The sequence below is a fragment of the Protopterus annectens genome, chromosome 5.part0 (assembly GCF_019279795.1).
Source record: "Protopterus annectens isolate FY-2018-M chromosome 5.part0, PAN1.0, whole genome shotgun sequence".
Taxonomy (NCBI): Eukaryota; Metazoa; Chordata; order Ceratodontiformes; family Protopteridae; genus Protopterus; species Protopterus annectens.
Window position 1 is genome coordinate 1,864,103,276 of NC_056735.1, and position 21,050 is coordinate 1,864,124,325.

Here is a 21,050-nt window from a genome sequence, read left to right on the forward strand (position 1 = left end):
GAATCCTCATCTGACTCAAATAGGTCAGAAAGGACTTCTAGAAGGGTGTCCCTTTTTCCTGTGGAGGATTCAGGTGGGGAGTTGTCTGGATCTAACTAGAGAAATAAAGTCTTCAGACAATCTCACAAGAGGTAAATCTGTGAATGGGAGCTGGTAGGCCTAGGCTGGAACTGGGAAGTAGCCGCTTTCTTAAGAGTGGCCTTCGATTTAGGCTGAAAGCATTGTCCAAAGAAGCACGGATGTCCAGCTCCCATGGGAGAAAGGCAGCTGCACTGTCCTGGTGCCACAAAAGACCATCTTCGGTTTTAGTGCAGTTGTCAGAAGCCAAGACCTGCAAAGTGGTCCCAGAACCAACCAATAAATGGCTTGAAAAGATATCAAGGGTCCCAAAGGCATATCAAATTCCAACTGGGTCTCAAATAGGGCCTGCTCCACCACCTCAGTCACAGAAGAGGGCTGCGAAAGAGTCTCACCTTCTTCAGTGATGATAAACCTTGGAGGACTGGTTGATGACAAGCAGGCATCCATCCAAGGTCCTAAGCCTGAGGCATTTTTCCTTCTCCCCTTTCTTCTTAGGAATATCAGCTTTGGATCAACTAGCGGATGCCATACGATGCAAATGGCCTGACAACTCACTAAGTTGCCTAGCCAAAATGTCGGCCCTATGCCTAACAGTTCTACTATTAAATCGAGCACAGAAACGGCAATTTGGAACATTGTAATCTGGGCCCAAGCAAGTAACACAGAAGGAATTGAAGTCTCAGTCTGGAATCTGCTTACCACAATGGAGACAATTATTAGTTTTCTCTGACATTAAGTCAAAAAATGCAAAAAGGATTCCTCAACGGGGTACTTAGCTTTCTAAAGTCTTCTTTCTCTGGTGCAGACTGACCAATGCACTAACTGGAACTTTGCTCTGGGCTCCAAAGGCAAGAAAGAAATGAGATCATAGTGACAGCCAACTCCCCTTATACCTGAACGTACCGACATTGGTTAGGGCCTCTGCCAGCTATAGGAGAAGGAGGGAAATTTTTCTCTGGTAGTCGGGCTGGCCAAGGGCATCCACTGTGGGAAATCCACCCACAAGTCAGGACTGCAAAAGTGAAACAAAAAAAAACATAATTTGTTTTAAATATGAGAAAATAATTTGATTCTGTAAAAAAGCTTAGGATCTGACCACTGGAAGTTACACTGCTAACTTCTTAAGCTCCACTGGGGAAAATGAGTTAAAGATACCATGGCGCTTAGCCACATGCAAGTCACCATAGACAAGATCCCCTCACCACATCATGGCTAGCTACAGGTCACCATCTATACCCCTAGAGTCTCACAACTCTTACCTAAAGCTACTAGAGGCCATCATCAACCAACCAAACACCTTATTCATGGGTGACTAACTATCCCTCTATGGACTTAGAAGTGTACACTGTCTCAAACTCACATGTACAATTCTTTCTACAACATATTAACACAAATAGCCTGGAACAGACAGTAAATGCTCTAACCAGAGGAACAAACGTACTGAAAATGGTACTCACCAACATAGGAGAGCATTGTACCTTCCCCACCTCCCCTCCCCCTGTGTCAAATCCTCACTACTAAAGTTGGATCACAAAGGTGTAGCATTTGAAGTAAAAAATCAACCCAGAAAATCCAGCTAAACCAGTAACAGGAACTATTCAAAGGTAAACTACATACTATTAAATGAAAGTCTGTCAAAATTCAAGGCTCCCCACCAACCCTGAGACCACAGCTACCTATGAAGAATTACTCAGCGTCACTCTACAAACATGTGAATGCTGAGGCTGCCATAACTACCAGAAATAAACCAAAAATAAACATTAAAAACAAATCTCCACTAGTGGGATCCTCAAAATAAAAGAAGAAAACTCATCGTTAAAATCAGGAACTGCAATTCCCTTAAAGACAAGTGCTCCCTTATACAACAAAACAAGAAACTAAGAAGTCTAATGAAGTCCAACAAGACCCTAGCCATGATATCAGGATAGCCTTGCAGGCTAACGACAATCAGAAGACCATCCTCAGCTGTGTCCAGAACCTTAGATGTGATGCACAACAGTGTGCTGAACTGGTAAAGAACGGCACCATCTACACTGCTCAGGGTGACGCAGCAAATCTATTGGCTGATACATTCATCTTAAAATTCACCCCCTCCAACAAGCACCACCAGGTAAAGACCCCTCCAACATACTTCCCCCAGCTATCAGCATGGACTAGGTATTGACACCTCTTACTAAAGCCAAGAACACTGCCTCTACGGATCCAGACAACATCCCCGGTTGCTTCCTGAATAGTCTAAAATGACCTATTGGAACCACTTGAAGCACTCTTCAACTACAGACTTAAAACAGACTACGTTCCAAATGAATGATAGACAACAATCATTACCTTCCACAAGGGCAGCCCATCAACTGACCCAGGGAACTACGGACCCACCAGTCTACCAATCCTAGTATGCAAAGCCATGGAACGAATTATAATGGAAATGATAAACAAGGACATTACAGACTCTGGACGTATCCCAGTTTGGCTTTTAAGGGAAGTTCACGCCTACCTAATCTGGTATACTTCCTTGAGAGAGTCATCAAGGCAGTGGGGCAAGGGTAAAACAGTGCATACTGCTTACCCTGACCTGGCTAAAGCATTTGCTACAATACCCCATTTAGACATTAACTGGCTCTCTGAGCTAAGTGCAAATCCTTATATAACTCAATGGATTGCCGTCTGACTCACAGACAGGACCCAAGAAGTCAGGACCAGTGAGACCACCTCCACTAAGAGACCGGTCACCAGTGGAGTACCTCAGGACTGCGTGCTGGGCCCGCTTCTGTTTGGCATCTACTTCTAGGAAGTCAAGGCTAATGTTAAAGGCCTCTGGCTCAGAAAGATCACAGAAGACTGTAAATTGTGAGCTATTATACATTCCCCCTAAGACACAAACATCATGTAAGTGAGTTTAACACAGAGAAATGATGGGTGCCAAAGCCACAGCCTACAACTCAATGCCAAGAAATGCATTATAATGCCCTTCCGGAAACTGTCAACCCAAGTTAATTTATTCCATCAATAAAACACTAGTCCAGTAGTAAAAGATCTGGAAACATATGTAGATAGCAATCTGGCCTTTGACCAACATGTAGCTAAAATAATAAGAAAATCATTCTATGTCTCCCAGCTTGTAGATAAGGATATGGCATCCAAGTCCAAGGAAGTTACAGTACCACTCTTATTTGGCCATTATCAGACCTATCATTGAATGCAATGTCTCTTTGGCATGTGTCTAACCAGACACTTGCAACAGCTGGAACCCCCACAAAGGTGTCTTACCAGGATAGTTCAGATAATAAATACCTTGTCCTACACTGATCACCTAAAGACTCTGCCAGTGTATTCAGTCTCCTACAGGCTGTTGAGAGGGGATCTTTGCTTGGCTTACAGTGCTTCCTCACACCCAGCCCTGATGGATCTGTTGTACATGTTAAAAACAAACAGCACCAAAAACATTAGATCCAGGGATGAACTACACTTGTGACATAATCAGAACAAGCTGGAGAGACACATATGCTTCCAAAAGGATTCCCACACTATGGAATAGGCTCACCATACATGTAAAACAGAGTTTATCTCTGACTCTATTCAAATGAAACCTTGATAACTGGATGAGAAATTTACCCCCTTGTCTGGACCCCATGTCCCTTATGGACAGTAGCATTCCATAAGAAAAGTATTATCCTAACCCCCACCCCCCATCCTTAGCTACCTACCTAACATGCAGACTGGTAGCCTAATCCTATGAACCTATGAGCTTCAGATACTGGTGTGCTAGAAGGTATCTATGTCCAGGAACACCATCAAAGCACTATGTGGTAGCAGACTCATTACTTCAAGTGAAATAAACATCCCAGATACTGACATACCGGATATGTAAGTTGATGTACTATCTGTTTAAATTTTTAGATGCACAGCATCACACTCTTAGAAACTGACACTCTCCAAGTCTGACTCCTTCGTGCATAAACTAGCTTCTGTTTTTTGCTGTATATATTATATCCAAATTCAATATTTAATCATTTAATCTCTGAAATGTTTCAATGTGAGACTACATTTTCAACTGCCACTTTGTTTTGATATCTCTGTTCATTATATGCAACACATGTACGCAAACATTACTGACTCTTTGCCTGGGTCAAGACTGAAAATGGTCTTCTGACCAGCTCATTTATCCAGTTAAACTGAAATATTCAAGTAAATAAATAAACAAAAGTAGAAAACTGATTAATAAAACAAATACACAAATGCATAAACAAATAAAGGGAGTCTTCCATTTATTTCACACATAAGATAAGGTAAAGTAAAACTCCTTGCCTCATTTTTTTTTTAAAAAAGGATGGGTCTTTATAGCTCTCCCCACAGAATAGTAGGTTGGACAGCTCAAGAGCTGTGACAAATGTCATATTCTCCTGTCTTGTTCTCTGAACAGATACCTTTTATAGGGGAGGGAAAATATAAGGTGTGGCTGTCCATAAGTGTTAAGAAATCATGTGTTGTGTGTGACTACATTCCAAGCAATGTGACTGAGAAGAGCAGCCCTTCTGACAGTCCTAGCTGGCAATGAAGACTGACAGCTGAGATGTGTACGCTCATGTTGCTAGGTGACTTGCCTAGAACAGGTGTGGAAATGGGGAACTGACAGAAACTTGAGGGATTTTCTATTTCTACAAAAAAGGTTTCCACACCCAGATAAATTGTGCTGACCTAGAAAAAGCAGTCAAATATACAGAATAATAAAGTCCTAGTACTTTGAGCAAAGCCTGTTTCTTTTTCTTCAGATTACATACCAAGCCATAGGACTGCCAAAAGGGCTTCCCCACCCAAAGTAAGTGGCATCAAGGATGACCAACTGGAATTTAAGCTTAAAGGAGAACAGACTCTTATGCCATCATCTGCAGGAGCATTTCTGCTGCTTCAGCCATAGCTGTAGCACAACCAAACTTACAGGGGGATGCAAGAAATCCAAATGTAGAAGTTATGGCAAGTCTTTAATTAGCTCTTCCTTGACCCTAGAATGGCTGAAAGCTTTTCTACTGCCTGACCAACAGGAAAGATTGGAATCTGGACATAAAAAAGATAGAATATGCAAAACTCAAAGCTTCATAGAAGATTCTTTTGCCAACATGTTCCACCGCTTTAGAAGTTATGAGTCAGTAAAGTATTGTGGCCCCTCAGAACTCTGCTGGATTGCAGAGATCATGATGGAGTAAACTCTGAGACTCTAAGAAAATATTTAATTACACTCTTCAGGAAGCTTATGGGGGCATCCACATTCCTGACAAAAAAGGGTGTATTTTTCAGTTGTTTCCACACTTCAAAAATGATTTACTTGAACACAGGTTCCACTAGGTGAATGACTCATCTCCTTGTCCTTCTTTCTCAGATAATGACAAACACTGACAAGATAATGGAGTATTTAAGGAGGATTTCATCAACTTTATAATTTGTGCAAAGGACAGCCCACACAGGAGCAGCAGCAGTTAGATGAAAGATCTAGTATTCATATCTGTCTTGATAGCAACAGCCTCATGTTTGTTCATGCTTTCTTTCCAAGATGCAGAGAGTGAGGGAGCATTTTCTCCAGCTCTAACTCCAAGACGAAGTAATGGGTAAACCAAAACTCACTGGACAAGTACAGCCAAGCAGGTGATGGGCAAGCTCCGAAGGTCAAAAGAGAGCCTATCCACAGCTAATGAGTGCGGCTATCACAGGTGACATGAAGACAACAGAAAGGTTTGTGCAAGGTCTGTCACTGCTACTAATCCATGTGCCCTATTAGTATGCTTCTATACCACAGGAGAGCCCATAAAATAAAAACAATGTGCAATGTCCAATATTTTCTGCTTGCCTATTAAACCTTGTAAGGAAAAAGAAATTTTGGAAAAATCTTCTTCAGTGTCTAGCCTTCCTTTAGATGTGCTGAGGACCAAAGAAACATCTTGAGAAGTTCTCACTTCCAAGTTCTGCCAGTGAGCAAGTATCTTGCCTGCGGAGCACCAGAGTTTGCTCCACTAGTGCAAACCAGTCACATGGTACCTCAGGCCACTTCCAGAGGACACACAGCACTGATATCATAGGAAGCATCTACCAGGGTGGCAGTTGCAGATGCATCACTTGTAGACCTCTCAGTTACCAATTGAAATGGGGCAGAGCTGTACTACTTGCAAGACAAATGGCAGCTGGGGACACAGAAGCTCTTTTTCAAGGACAAAGTTATCTCTAGAAGATGGGTGAATGTAACAGATTATCTTTCCTCTATATTCTTCACAATGCTGTGACACTGGCTTGTGATCAGGCAAGGGGGGGGGGTCATTCTGCCAGACTCCATACTGGGTACTCTTAGCCACTACTATGCAAAACTTTAGGTAGGCCAGGCGCTTTCCCCATCTTCATCTTTCAGTGGCTTGATTCAAAGTGCCTGAAACTGGGCTCCTCTTCAAAGCAAAAGACACAGTGCTAGAATCTGTCTTGGCTTTTAATCTGGTGGCCACACACTTTGCTTTTTTTTTTTTCAAACACCTTTACTGAATTATCACTTGTGACAGGCAAATTTACATTCATATAAAAGTAATCAAACTATACTAATATAAAAAACATTATACTTCACATATATTAGTATATATCATATAACCTAAGCAATATTAGATAAATTATTCGGTTCCTGCCTTCTTTTAAACAGAAAACATCTTTATTAAACCATCACTTACTACATAAACAATCATTCGTTTATATAAATGAAAACATACCACATCGGCACAATCTTAGTCACAAGCATTTTACATTGCAAACCATACTGACACACTCCCTGCTGCAAACATTATACATCACTTACAACCTACCCAAGTCTTTCTCACTCAAACATTACATAGCTCATTTAAGTCCTGCCGACTTTTAGACCTCATTCCTCCCTTGAATGCACTTGTTCCCACAATTCCCATTTTTCCTATGTAGTTTGCTCGTACCCTTTTCTAAAGATCTCAATTCCAGCTGTTTTATCTCTGTTACCATATTCACTACTTCCAGTAAAGCTGGTTTAGATTTTAATTTCCATTTTCTAGCAATTGCTTTTTTGGCAGCCACCATTATTAGCCACAGCAAGGCCTTACAAGGCTCTAGGCAATTCTGATTCTGTATCATAGCTTAGAAAAATCATCTCTCTTGTTAAACCAATCTGCCCACCCAGCATCTCCGACAATGCATCCCACAGGGAATCCTTAAAGTCTGCCAACTCATCACACTCAAAGAAAATATGTTTCCAATTATCTCTTTCTTCCCCTTCACACCTCCAACATTTACTGTCTGCCCAAGGAAAAATTCTGTGCAGTATACTTGGGGTATAAAAATATCGATGTAAACATTTCCAGGCAAAAATCCTAAATCTTCTAGATTTTGTTGCATACTTGGGAGACATGCATATATCCTCCCATTGTTTCTTTGTGAATTGCTTATCCAATCTCTCTTCCCAATCCTTTCTAACTTCCTCTGATTGATTCTTATAGTTATCAAGCAATATTTTATATGCTCTACTAATTGTTCCATTTTTTTAATGGCAGCTTCTGTTCTACAGTCTATTAAAAACTCTAACAGTTCTGGCCTTTCGTTTAAGACCCCCCTATTTCTTTCTCTTTGCCTATACTCTGATATCAGTCCCTGACATGGGAGGCAATCTCTAACATGCAGGCCAAACAAATTCTTTACATCTTCCCATTCTATCATCTTTGCCTAGTTATTTGCTCCCAATACCTTGGTTCCTGTGCCAGTTTTTTCCAATAAATTCCGGCTCCCTCTTGCCTATTGTCTGTATCCCTAATTGCAGTCATCCCTATCAGCAGAATCTCCTTTCTCCATTCCTGTACTGCTTTAGTTCTTAGAATAATTTCTGCTATTTTATAGATATAATATTCTGCATGACTATGTTATTTTCCTTAAAGGCCTGCATCCAAAATCCCAGTCTCGCCTTGTTTCCTGAGCTTCCCCTGTATTTCATCATCATCCCTTTCCACTCTGAATTAGTTTTCTGCTTGTGCTATGTACAGGAGTCTTAACTGTGTAGCTCTGAAATACCCCTTAAAATTGGGTAATCCCAATCCGCTCTGTTCTACCGGAAGAATCAACCTATCCCACTTGAATCTTGTCATCTTCCCCTTACAGATAAATTCCTTCAGCTCTATATTTACTGCTACCCACAACTTCTCCACTGGTTGATAAAAATATGTCTGACCTGTGTATAACACTAAAGGTACTAAAAACATTGCAACTGCTTGTATCTTACTATCGATATAACAAAGCTTCCATTTTCTCAGTTTTTGTATTATTTTATAATTTATTTATTTTATTTATTTTTCATTTGTTGACTGGGAGAGTCCGACTGGATACATGTCCATTTTCAGCGGAGGCCCGGGGAGAAAAGATCCACAGATTAAGAACAAACAAGTATGAGATTTCTACATAGCAAGCAAGTAATCATAGGAAAACACATGATGGTTAAGGTGTTTGCCTTACAAACACAAGATACAAGGTTTGAGTCTCAAGGGATAATTGGCTAGGCTTAAAATGGCTCGCAAGGGCAGTTAGCCTAGTACCAATCTATGAACCTATGAACCTATGATTTAACAAGATTCCGTAGTTTTAAAGTTACAGAGTACAATATACATGGGTAGTCGGAAGTTTTAACAAAATTCCATAGTTTAACTTAGAGTAAAGTAGAACTTAGAATGTACTGGTTTCCAGTAATAACATTGACTTGAGACAAATGTAAGTAAAAGGGGGGGTGGTAGTGGATGTTAGGGTTAGTTTTGTGAGATGTGGTTGGGTTTAAAGTTGGAATGTGTATAATTGCGGACTGTTGGTGTGGGTGTTCACAGGTGAGGCACTATAAGCAGGAGTCACGATTCTTCTTGAAGGGACAGAAGTAAAAGGGAGCACGAGAGTGGGTCAGAGGGTGTGTATGATATGGGTCAATCTGGTGGGTATCAAGGGGATAGCCATGCGAGTTTTAAGTGTTCTTTTAGTAACTTTTTGAATGTAACCATTGAGTTGGCAGAAGTAATAGCAGAAGGTAATGAGTTCCAAATTTACTGATGTAGTTAGGGAAGAGGGAGTCACCTGCTGTGTTATTGCTTTTGTTCACCTTGATTAGTCTTTTAGCACTAGAGCAAAGTTGTCTGGTATTAGTTTGTAGTTTAAGTAGATTAGATAGTGCTGGATTTATTTCAGGAAGTAGTAGGAGTTTATGGGCGAAAGAAAGCTGATGGAATGAGAGGAGATTTAGGAATTCAAGCCAGTTAAGTTGATTTAGTGAATGACAGTGGTGGGCACGGTAGGGGACACCAGTAGCAAATTTGGCAATTTAATTGTATCAGATGTTAAGCTTGGCCATTTCAGTTTTGGGCAGGTTGGTGAAGATGGGAGTGGAGTAGAATATTGTGCAGAAGAGGTGGGTTTGGGTTATGGTTATTCTAGCAGGTTGGGTTAGAAATGGTTTTTATAAAGACTGCCCAGTTTTTTGTTAATGTTTTTAATAGTTTGATTTATATGTAGATCAAACTTGAGGTTGTTGTCTATGGTCACTCCTAGCAATTTAGTATGAGTATCTGGAGAGATGATAATCCCATCTCTGGACGCAATATGTAATGTGTTGGGCATTGAGATGGATTTGTTTGGTTTAAATAGCAACAGTTTGGTCTTTTGGGGATTAATTAATAGGTTTTTGTTAAGAAACCAGGTTTCTGTAATTTGGAAGGATTTTTGGGCAATGGAGAGGAGTTAGTGTGGGTTGTTGGCTGAACAGACTAATGTTGAGTCATCAGCGTATTTTATAACAGTTGCATCTTGGCATATGCTATGGAGATCATTAATGAAGATGGAGAAAAGAAGGGGTCCCAGAATGGACCATTATGGGACTTCTGTGGTAACAGGCAGCAGTGAGGACAGGTTGTTGTCCCATCAGACTGCCTGTTGTCTACCATGTAGACAGTTTTGGAACCAGGCTAGTGTGTGATCACTAAGGCCAAGATTAGTAAGGGAGTGGAGTAGTTTGGGAAGGTTGACCACACTGAAGGCTTTTGACAGGTCCAAGAATATGGCAGATGTTAGATTACCCAAGTGCCTGTTTTGATTGATGAGGTTTGTAAAGGAAAGAAGGGCTGTGGTTGTACTGTGGGCAGGGCAGAATCCATGCTAGATAGAAGAGAGAAGTTGGTTATTAAGTAGGCATGGCATAAGTTGGTAATATATACATTTTTCAAGAAATTTTGCTAGTGGGGGACAGGATGGCAATGAAACAATAGGTGGTGAGGTCAGTGGATATTCCACCTTTATGTATAGGGATGATGTAGGAGGTTTTCCAGATTGGTGGGATGGTGCTTTCTGATATACATCTGTTAAGTAGAACGGAGATTGGGTAGGCTAGTTCATTAGCAGCCAACTGGAGGTATTCTGTTGGGATGCCATCCGCTGCTAGGGTAGTAGGTTTAAGTTTGGATAGTAATTGTACGACATAAGTGGTAGGGATGGGATGGAATTGGAAGGTAGTTTGGGGACTGACTGCAGGTTTGCGGATATTGGTAGTAGTAGTAGTAGTGGGTTATTGTTGAACTAGTTTAGAGATGGTTTCTACGAAGTATTTGTTGAATGAATCAGGTACGTCAGTGATTTTGCCTGTGAAGGTTGGCGATGGGGTGGAGGGTTTGCCGGGGTGAAGTAGTTTATTTATTCCTGCCCATAATTTTGTGGGGTTGTTTTAGTGTCTGTTTTGCAGATGTAGGAAATAATTATTTTTATCCTGGATAATAGTTTTATTATTTATCATCTTTTGTTTAGCATCTTCCCACATATCCTTAGCAGCCAGACTAGAATAATTTTTAATCCATATTCATAAATATTTCATTTTATTATGTCACCATAAATATAGGTATTCCTGAATCAGTTCATGTGTGGGTACATCATTTACTGCTACTGCCTTTATTTTAGCTTCATTAATTTTGTATCCCAAAAAGATCTGAAACTGTCTCAAAATGTTCAGCAACACTAATGTCTTTTTCTGGTTTTGTCAGGTACAAAATACATATGCAAATAAAGCTAGCTTTTCTTGACTACCACACTAATTATTATCCTTGAATTTCTGACCACACCACTTGTTTTATTCTGTTAAGCATGAAAGGCAATAAATTTGTCATACCCAAAATCAGGATCAAAAGTCAAACTGTACAGTTGCCAGAACAAAATTAATGTGAGTATGGAACAGGCATGTTCTCAAACCTCATAGTTTGACCTGTGACCATACTTACGGTGTGCATCAGCAAGAGGAAATTAAGGCTAAGCTTCTTTCTCACCCTTTTTGACAATCAGCATTACTGCTGTTGATGAAGCCTTCAAGAGGGTCTCTGCATTACAGTCACATACAGAAAGTTGTTCCTGTGCTTCAAGTTTTATATTCTTTTTCATTCTTTCAAGTGTTTTTTGTTATTTAGGTTTTCAAACATTTCTGATGAACCTTTTGTTAAACTTCTTAGATTCTTTATCTTTCCATGTTCTTCATTTTAGCTTCTTACATTTTTAACTTCTGTGACTTTTTCTAAAGAAAATAAATGCTTTTGATGATTCAAGACTTCTTATCTTAGTAGTCTTCATAAATCTAGTCTTCTTAAATCTAGCACATTGTTTACAAGTATTTGTGTCGACAACCTGAAGATAAAACATGAAATGGAAGTTCACCTACAGATGAACTATTTCAGACTTATAAAGGGATGACATACCACCACAAGCAAGCAAGCAATCAATCAACAATCAATGTAACTATTTTGTCTGATTAAGAAAAAAATAATCTTCACAATACTTAAGCAGAATAAGACCACAACAAACCAATAAAACTGGTCAAGCCAAGCACAGAAGGTGTTGTCAAGTACTGAAGATTTCAAAGAATCAGAAAAAAACGATGATGGCTTTCATTTAGAAAATGTGCCAACTTGGCAAAGCAGCAGTATGACTGCAGGCATTACAATTACGCAGCAGGAACTGCAACTACTTGAAAAACTGGATGATGATGTGAATGAACAAAAATTCTCTATTATAATGCACCCTCAGAAGACCTCCTGAAAAACTGATAAAGGATTTTCTGAAATCCTTATATTGGAAATGAACATTTCCTTTACCTTTTGTTACAGTGTTGTAATAGTAGACATAGCCCTCTGGGGAAACTCCCTTCACCCAAGCGCCTGCTCCTGTGGACTGACTTAATGAATAGTCTTCTGACCCTTCTGTCCTCTGCATTCCATCTGTATTCTGATCCTCTGTTTCTTGCAAAGAGATGGGATTCACCTCCTGTGTTTTCTGCACTTTGCTTTGAAATGAATTACCTGCAATGTAAAACAAAGAACCATTAGTACAGGATACATTCCGTCTCTATTTGTTTTGTCAGAGGCTCAGAAATGTCACTAAGGAATATTCACATAGCCATCAACATTGTTGCCAAAAGCTCAACAAAATGGATTATGCAAGTCAGACATTTATTTGCCGATTGTAAATGAAAAAGTCACTTTCAGTACTTTGTAGACTTGTATGTGAGTGGTTTTACATGCGAGACAATCTGCATGGGCAACTGCCTTGTTTTCCCTGATGTTAATGCGACTGGAACTATGATCTTAGAACTGACAGTACATTTTGTGGGGTTACAATAACCCATACGCACAGCATGGTGGATTTTGACTCCAATAGTAGTCACTTTCTCTTCTTGGTTAGGAAATCTAGCATTCCTTCAGTATTACAAACCTGCTGTTGGAGGCGTGGGTTACTAATGATATTGCTAGCAAGTGTATAGTAAATGCTACATTACTGTTCTAACTTAATAGCGTTACACAATGGATCTATGAAAATAAATTAGTACTGACAGCTCAGAAGGCAGTACATTCCTCTTTGCTTCCAAGATGATCAGGTCATGTTTTTTCCCCACACTACATACGTTTTAGTAGATAAGTGACACAGCATGGTAAACAGTCTTGTGCAAAATAAGAATAAAAAATAAACTGAAAAGAATTACACAGATTCTTATATGCAAGGAAAAAGATACAATTAGTCATCATGTACTAACAAGGATAAGCGGAATGGCATCTTATTGACTTTCTAAGTTGTCTGCCCATTTCTCAAAGGCAGTATCCTAGTTTTTCTTGAACATACGGTACTTGAGTGTTCCAACTTAATCAACTAAAAAATCAAATCCAGTCATCAACAGATTTCACAGACAAGGCCAACAAGTCCAAGGACCAAGTATGCCTAGACAGTAACAACCCACAGACCTTTCTTAAGGTTGGAAAGGTCAGTTAGTTCTAGTGTAAACCTGAGAGTACCTATCCAGTTGTCTAGGTTTAGTAAAATGGATAATACTGAATCACATTGTTTAACCTGCAAGGAGGTTTACTCCAGATAAGGGGGAAGGGCTTGGTGATGAACCTCTCTCTCCATCATCTTCTGCTTATCTGCTGATGAAGGTTTAGTGGGAACCCAGTACGAACCCTTAGGGGACTCCACTGGTTATAGTAGCACTATTTAAAGAGAGACCTGCGACATGAACAAAGTGGATGGCTATCCATCTTGCCAAATAAAAAAACTGTGTCTAAGAATGTCAGATTCCTTGCAATTCCAGCATGGTACTAAATGTTTTGGCCAGGATGAGAAGCTGTTATGAACAGTATGACATCTGTTGACAGCTTGTGTTACCCTCTCAAAGAAATGAACATGGTTCAGCAGGTATGACCACTCTTAGACAAAGCCAAGTTGTTGTAGGTCAAGCATAATGAGATTAGTATCATGATTAATTAGATCAGTTATGACATGAACAGACTCCTAAGGCTGAATGGCTTACAATTTCTATCTATGGTAGGGCCAATACTTATGGATGGGGCATAACCACTGCAGTGCCACAGGATTCAAGAACACAGCCTGTGATTAGCCTTAGTTTAAACAATATACAGAAAGGTTTGGGAATGGCCTGTTTGACAGTGTTTAGCAGATACCCAGGTATGCTGTCAAGACCCAAAAAGGATGGATTTTTGTTTTTTGATAACATTAAGAACATGTTCTTTTGTGATAATGGGGGGGTTGGATGGAAGTAACTTTGGGATGAAGGATGCTGAAACAGGTGTTTCATGGGTGACGTCTGCAGCAAACGTGTTAGATAACACAGCTGCTATGTCACTTCATTTGGAATGTGGGGAACCCAGTAAGGAAATGTTGAGCACAATATTATTTATTATTTTTCTAAGACAGCCGAAAAAGAATATGTAGTTAACCTTCACTTCAGAAGCTAATCTTTGTTCATGGTTTGCTTTACCAGTCCTTGTAGTGCTTTCCAGTTTCCTGGTGATATGTTTTTATATAACCCTTACTCTGAGGAGTCCTAGTCTCAATGTGTGGTTTAAATTTCTTTTTTTTTTTTGGAAATATGTTGATAGACTTGACACCACTTTCACTAAAAGCAAAAACGCAAATATTTCACCAAAAGCACTTTCAGTGAAACTCTGAGTAAACCTTTCTTTTGCAGGGGGGCAAGCCTCCCAGCACCCCCCATGTTGGAGGATGACCCACATCCCCTTGAGGGTGTGCTGGAAGGGCCCCAAAAAGAAAGCCCTGCGGAAGCCTTGGTTCTCCAAACTACCCTTGCCTTATTGGCAGTGTTCTCTATAGTTGCTCACCACCTTACCACAGAAGAAATCTTCACTAGGGGCCTTCTAGAAAGGTTGCTGCACTTTAAAAAGGAAGAGGGGCTTCCACCTTTCTGGTTCCTGGATAAAGACCTCTGAGGGAGTCAAGAAATGATCTCCGATGGCAGACAGCATCTTTCTGTACTGTTTGCTCCTAGTAAGACTGCACTTGACCTTTGGGAGGAAGAGGGAAGAACCGAAGGGTGCATTAACAAAGGATGCTTTACAGCAGTTAGCAAAGTTATATAAACGTATCCAGGCATAATGACGCGTATCAATGCCGGTGCCTGCTGTGCAGGATGTCTCATCAGTCACGTTTGACAGCAGTCTCTATTAGATATGGACTGCATTTTAGACAGTCAAGCCTCGAGTGCCTTCTGAGCCTCAGGAAGCTGCTGAGTCTTGACAACCTTCGACACTTCAGTTACAAGGTCTCACTGAAGGTGAAGATGGCTGAAGCATGGGTGCCCTTTCTCAAACAATCCAGGGTCCCAGAATCCCTGGTGGGAGGATGGACCGAGGCACTCCCCTCCAAAATGTCCTTCTTAGTGGCCGCCACAATCACAATGGCATCCACAGCTGGACCTTTACTTCAATGGGGTGCATGCTTAGCAGAGCCAAAATATGATCGGGTTGCTTGGGGACTGGTTCCATCACGTTGGGCTCTCTCCAAGCCCTCTGATACACCAGGTCTGTAAGGATTTTGGAACAGGAGACTACCCAGGATGAAGAAGGGCTTGCATCAATGCCCTTTAGAACACAGCCCCCATGCTGTCTCAATAAAGTACAGTTGTGTACACTTACCATAAATGTAGATGTTCGAGTGTATTCACTGTTAAAGTCATCACTTTTGGGTTATCTGCTTGCAGTAGCCCTCAGTCGGCCTGATTAACAAGTTCTTAGTGCTTAGTTCGTCTGCCAGCATATTTAGTTTTCCTGGCAGGAATTGAGCTTGTAGATCCACAATGCCATGACCAGTCTGCAGAGGGGGTAAGAATGTGTACCCCCCTGCTTATGTACCACATAACAGTGGTGCTGTCTGTCTTTATCATTAATTGTCCTGGAAGAATGTGGTCCTTGAAGGCTGTCAGAGCATTCTGTACAGCTAACATTTCTTTTTGATTGATATGCAGGTGCATTTGACTTGGGTTCCATTTGCTCTGAATGCACTTCCCTGACAAATGAGCCCCCCCATGCAAAATCTGATGCATCTGTTGTTAGGGTTTGGGTGGCAGGGGGTGTTGTGAATGGTAATAGCTTGTTGAGGTGGCACGCCTCTGCCCACCAAAGGAATTCCAGGTGTAGGCAAGGTATTATAGGAATCACTGTTTCTAGACCCTGAGAATATTGACACCATAGGCTTTTTAGGTACCATTGTAGTTTCCTCATATGCAGTCTTGCATATGGAATTAGAAGAATGCAGGAGGCCATGAACCCCAAGGCTTGCAATATTTGCCTTGCAGATAACAGGGTTTTCATGGCCACTAGTTTGAAGTAGGTTGTCAAATGAATTTGTTTCTCTGGCGTGAAGAAAGCCATCTGGGAAGTTGTATTCAAGCTTGCTCCCAGGAATATAATTTGTGGACAGGGTACCAGGTGTGATTTCTTTTCATTTATAGTGTACCCCAGACAAGTTAACACTCTTGTACAAAAGTCAGATGATTCAAAAGTATGTCCTAGTTTTCTGCCTGAATTAGACAATCGTCCAGGTATGGGTATATTTGAATATTTTTTTGCCTGAAAAATGCAATTACTGAGGCTAGGCACTTTGTGAATACCCTGGGCGCAGTAGATAAGCCAAAGGGCAGTGCAGAGAACTGGTAGTGATTGAAGTGCTAAATGAGGAATTAAACCCGCACATAAGGCAGCTGTTTAATCTCAGCCTTACCACAGGATACGTGCCCAAGGAGTGGCGTACGGCAACTGTGGTCCCACTCCACAAAGGCGGTGCCTCTACGGACCCTGGTAATTACCGCCCCATAAGCTTAATAAGTCTAGTCTGCAAAGCTATGGAGAGGATCATAATGGAGCTCATAAACAAAGATATAGGGGACTTGCAGACATTGGACCCGACCCAGTTTGGCTTTGTCAAGGGAAGATCATGCCTTTTGAACTTGGTCAACTTCTTCGAAACAGTCACCAAGGCCATTGATGAGGGAAAGGCAGTCCATACAGCCTACCTTGACCTTGCAAGGCTTTCGACACAATACCCCACTCGGGTATTGTAGAAAAACTTACCAGCTTAAATGTAAACCCATATGTCACAAGATGGGTTGCAAACTGGCTTAAGGACAGAACCCACAGGGTTAGAGTTGCTGGCGCTGTGTCAGACTCCAAGCCGGTCACAAGTGGTGTCCCACAGGGCTCGGTCCTTGGCCCCCTATTGTTTGGCATCTACTTCTCAGAAGTACAGGCCAACATGGGAGGACTTTGGCTGACAAAGTTTGCAGACGACTGCAAACTGGCCGCCATAGTGGAAAGTGCATCAGACACGGATATCCTTCAGAAGGGACTCATGGAAACAGATAGCTGGTACCAGAGCCATGGCCTGAAGTTAAACGCCAAAAAATGTATAGTCATACCCTTCGGGAAAAACAAGGTAACCCCAAGCTACCATATAGGTGGCAATCCACTAAGCACAGAAGAGGTTATCAGGGACCTGGGGACCCAGGCTGACAGTGGCCTTTCTTTTGACACTCACATTGCTAAAGTGGTTAGAAAGACCTTCTACATTGCCCACCTGATCATGAAGGGATTCACATCCAGATCTAGTGAGGTCATTGTTCCCCTGTACTCTTCACTTATCAGACCAATGATCGAGTACAATGCCCCATTCGGGATGTATCTCACCCGACATCTGCAGCAATTGGAGAGACCCCAAAAGTTCCTCACCAAAAGGATAAAGGGACTCCAAAATCTGTCATATGCTGCCAGATTGAAGAAACTCCAGCTCTATTCAGTCGCATACCGTCTGCTCAGAGGTGACATGTGCCTGACTTACAAGGCCATGTCCAACCCAGAATTAATGGACATGCTCCACCTCAAAAATCCAAATCCACCAAAACCACTAGAGCAAGCGACTTAAACCTTAGCACGGCTATAAATAGGACGTGCTGGAGGGATAGATTTATCACTCAGAGACTCCCTATGCTGTGGAATAAAATCCCGGTCCATGTGAGGCAGAGCACCTCGCTGACTCTGTTCAAGAGAAATCTAGACCTGTGGATGGGAGATCGTAGGTTTACCCCAGGAATCATATCTGTGTCACTGCTGGACAGAGGCACAACAAACTAATGGACACAGTATTTTTTCATATAAGGGGTGGTGTAAGCCACAAAAATTTGGGCTAGGCTTATAAATGCCTTAGGGCAGATAGCCTAGTATAAACCTATGAACCTATGAACCTAAGTCTGCTTTGAAGCGTAGGTATCTTCTGCAAGATTCTGATTGGGATGTGCAGGTATGCTTCCTTTAAGTAGAGTGTTGCCATCCAGGCATCTTTTCCTAGCATGGGAAGCAACTGGTGAAGAGTTAGCATCTTGAATTTTGGAACCACCAAAAAGTAGACCGGTCCAGGATAGGACGCCATAAATTGTCTTTTCTGGGTACCAGGAAAAGTCTGGAGTAGAAACCTTGTCCTTTTTCCTCTTCTGGTACAGTCTGAATAGCCTTTATGTTTAAAAGAGAGAGTATTTGCTTTTGAGCCTCTGCCCATTAATTTGGGGGTAGATCTAGCTAACCATTGGGCGTTGGCAAAGTGTGAAAGTGAAATCTGTATCCTTGGGACACTATATTTAAAACCCATTTGTCCTGGGTAATGAGTTCCCAGTTTTTGACTTGCAGTCCAATCTTTCCCCCTACAGGGGCAGCAAGTTGAGAAGTGCTTGGAAGATTTAAAGTCAAGTCAGTGAGACAGTTTTCCATGGGGGGGGGGGGGGTCCTTACCACTCCCAGATTTGGAAGCAGAAACACCCCACTGCTTAGGTCTTGTGCATACCCTGGGACTGAAACCTGGGGTTTCTGCTGGGTCTGGGTTTGGATTGAGAAGTCCTCGAAGGCGGAGGAAAGGACCAATTCCTGGAGGGCCAATGCCTACTAAATCTCGAAGGCTGAACTTGTAAGAAATCTTTAACAGTTTGCAGAGATTTAGCTTTATCTTCCATCTTTTTAAGAACATACTCAGCTTTATTGCCAAACAGACAATCCTGATTTAAGGGAGCATCCAACAGTTTAGCTTTAACATGATCAGGCAAAGACTGCTCCTTAAGCCAAGCATGCCTTCTGAGTACAGACCCAGTAAAGTACAGTTTTGTACCTACCATAAATGTAGATGTTCGAGTGTTCACACTGCTGCAGTCATTACACTTGGGTTATTCTGCCATCAGGCGGTCCCGCAGTCGGCCAGAGTTCCAAAGTCTTGGTCCGGCGTCGGTTGCTGTCGCTTCTTCCCTGATGTCAGTGTGCCAGGGGTATACAAGATGCATCCAAAGCTATTTTCTTCAGTTTTTCTTGCCCTAGATGTCAGGTGCCCCCAAGCAGGTAATCAATACATATTGCTAATAACAAATATACATATAAAATAAAAACAATAACTTCAGTTACAAGCAAATACACCACAAAGGTTGTATAGGATAGAAAGGTATAGATAAGTCCAGCTAGTTCAGAGGGGATGGAGGGAGGGTAACCTGGACTGCAGCAGTGTGAACACTCGAACATCTACATTTATGGTAAGTACAAAACTGTACTATGTTCATCGTGTTACACTGCTGCAGTCATTACACTTGGGTAGAATCCCAAAGCTAAGGTTGGGTGGCTGGTCTATACAGAGTTAGGATTGGCTATGAGGCCCTGCAGAACTGCAGTGGCAAATCCTGCTCTGGATTTAGAGTAAAGAGGCAGGTGGTAATGCTTGGTAAAGGTGTGCACTGAACTCCAAGTTATAGCCTCCAAAATTTCCTTGGCTGGTACTCCTCTGAAAAAGGCTGTTGAAGTGGCTGTTGCCCTGGTGGAATGTGGCCTAATGTTATTTGGGACTGATTTTCCATGCTGTGTGTAGCAGTAATGAATACAGTGCCCTATCCATTTGGATATAGTCTGCTTTGAGATAGCCTTGCCCTGTGATCCTGCAGCATATGCTACAAACAGCTGCTCAGTTTTCCTGAAAGTTTTGTTTTGTACAAGCAGAAGCGTAGCTACCTGTGTATGTCCAAAGAATGCAGAAGTTTCTCCCCTTTATTCTGGGGATTTGGATAAAAAGTTGGCAAATGGATGGTGTGGTTAAGAGCCACACTAGATATCACCTTTGGCATAAAGGTAGGGTTTGTCCTTAAAGAAACCCTGTCCTAATGAAAAATTATAAAAGGTTCCACTGCCACTAATGCCTGTAGCTCTGAGACTCTTCGTGCTGAAGTTACTGCCAGGAGCAGAGCTGTTTTCCATAATAAAAATTTTAGATCGGCTGTATTGGCTGGCTCAAAAAGTGGTAGCGTCAGTTTTTCCAAAATGAAACTGAGGTCCCAAGTTGGTTTTGGTGCTCTCCAGGGCGGTCTTATGTTTTTAGCCCCTCTGAGGTACTGCTTTAGCAAGGGATGAGAGAAAAAAGGAGGATCCGTGTTGTAATGTGCTGAAATGGCAGAGGCGTGGATCTTAATTGATGAGAAGGATAGGCCTCTGTCCAGCATCTCAGTTAAGTATTGTAAAATCTGAGGAATGTTTGGAACAAGAGGGTCAAGGCTTTGAGCCTGGTTCCAGGCGCAGAATCTCTTCCATTTTTCTGAGTAAGCTTTCCTGGTGCTAGGCCTCCTGGCCTCCAAAATGACATCCATAACAGCTTTAGAGAGAAGTGTTTTCTGTTTGACTAATGTATCTGCCATGCAGCCAGGTTTAGGGTTTTGAGCTGACCATGCAGGATCTGATTGTTTTGTTGAGTCAGAAGGTGTGGAATTTGAGGCAAAATCCATGGTGGGCCTTGAGCCAAGTTCCTTAAGACAGGGTACCAGTGCTGGCGTGGCCAGTCTGGAGCAATCAGGATCATCTGTGGTTTTTCTTGTCTGGCTTTTAGGAGTACCTTTGAAAGGAGAGGCAGTGGCGGGAAGGCATAAACTTTTAGGTCTTTCCAGCTGAACAAAAGAGCATCCACTTTCCATGCTTGTTTGTGATAAGTCCTTGTGCAGAATATTTGTAGTTGGCAATTCAGTGGGGAGGCAAAAAGATCTATGTCTGGGTATCCCCATTTTTGCATTACCATGCTGAAGATTTGTGGATTCAATTTCCATTTGTGAG

At 41.6% G+C, this 21,050-nt stretch overlaps 1 protein-coding gene across 1 annotated transcript in view; it reads right to left on the reverse strand.

The window, feature by feature from the left end:
• Positions 1 to 21,050, reverse strand: part of WBP4 (WW domain binding protein 4) — a 1,129,068-nt gene that overhangs the window by 729,813 nt on the left and 378,205 nt on the right. Inside the window, exon 5 of the mRNA XM_044072046.1 lies at positions 12,225 to 12,428. Coding sequence (XP_043927981.1) covers positions 12,225 to 12,428 — 204 coding nt within the window. The remainder of the gene's footprint in view (positions 1 to 12,224; positions 12,429 to 21,050) is intronic.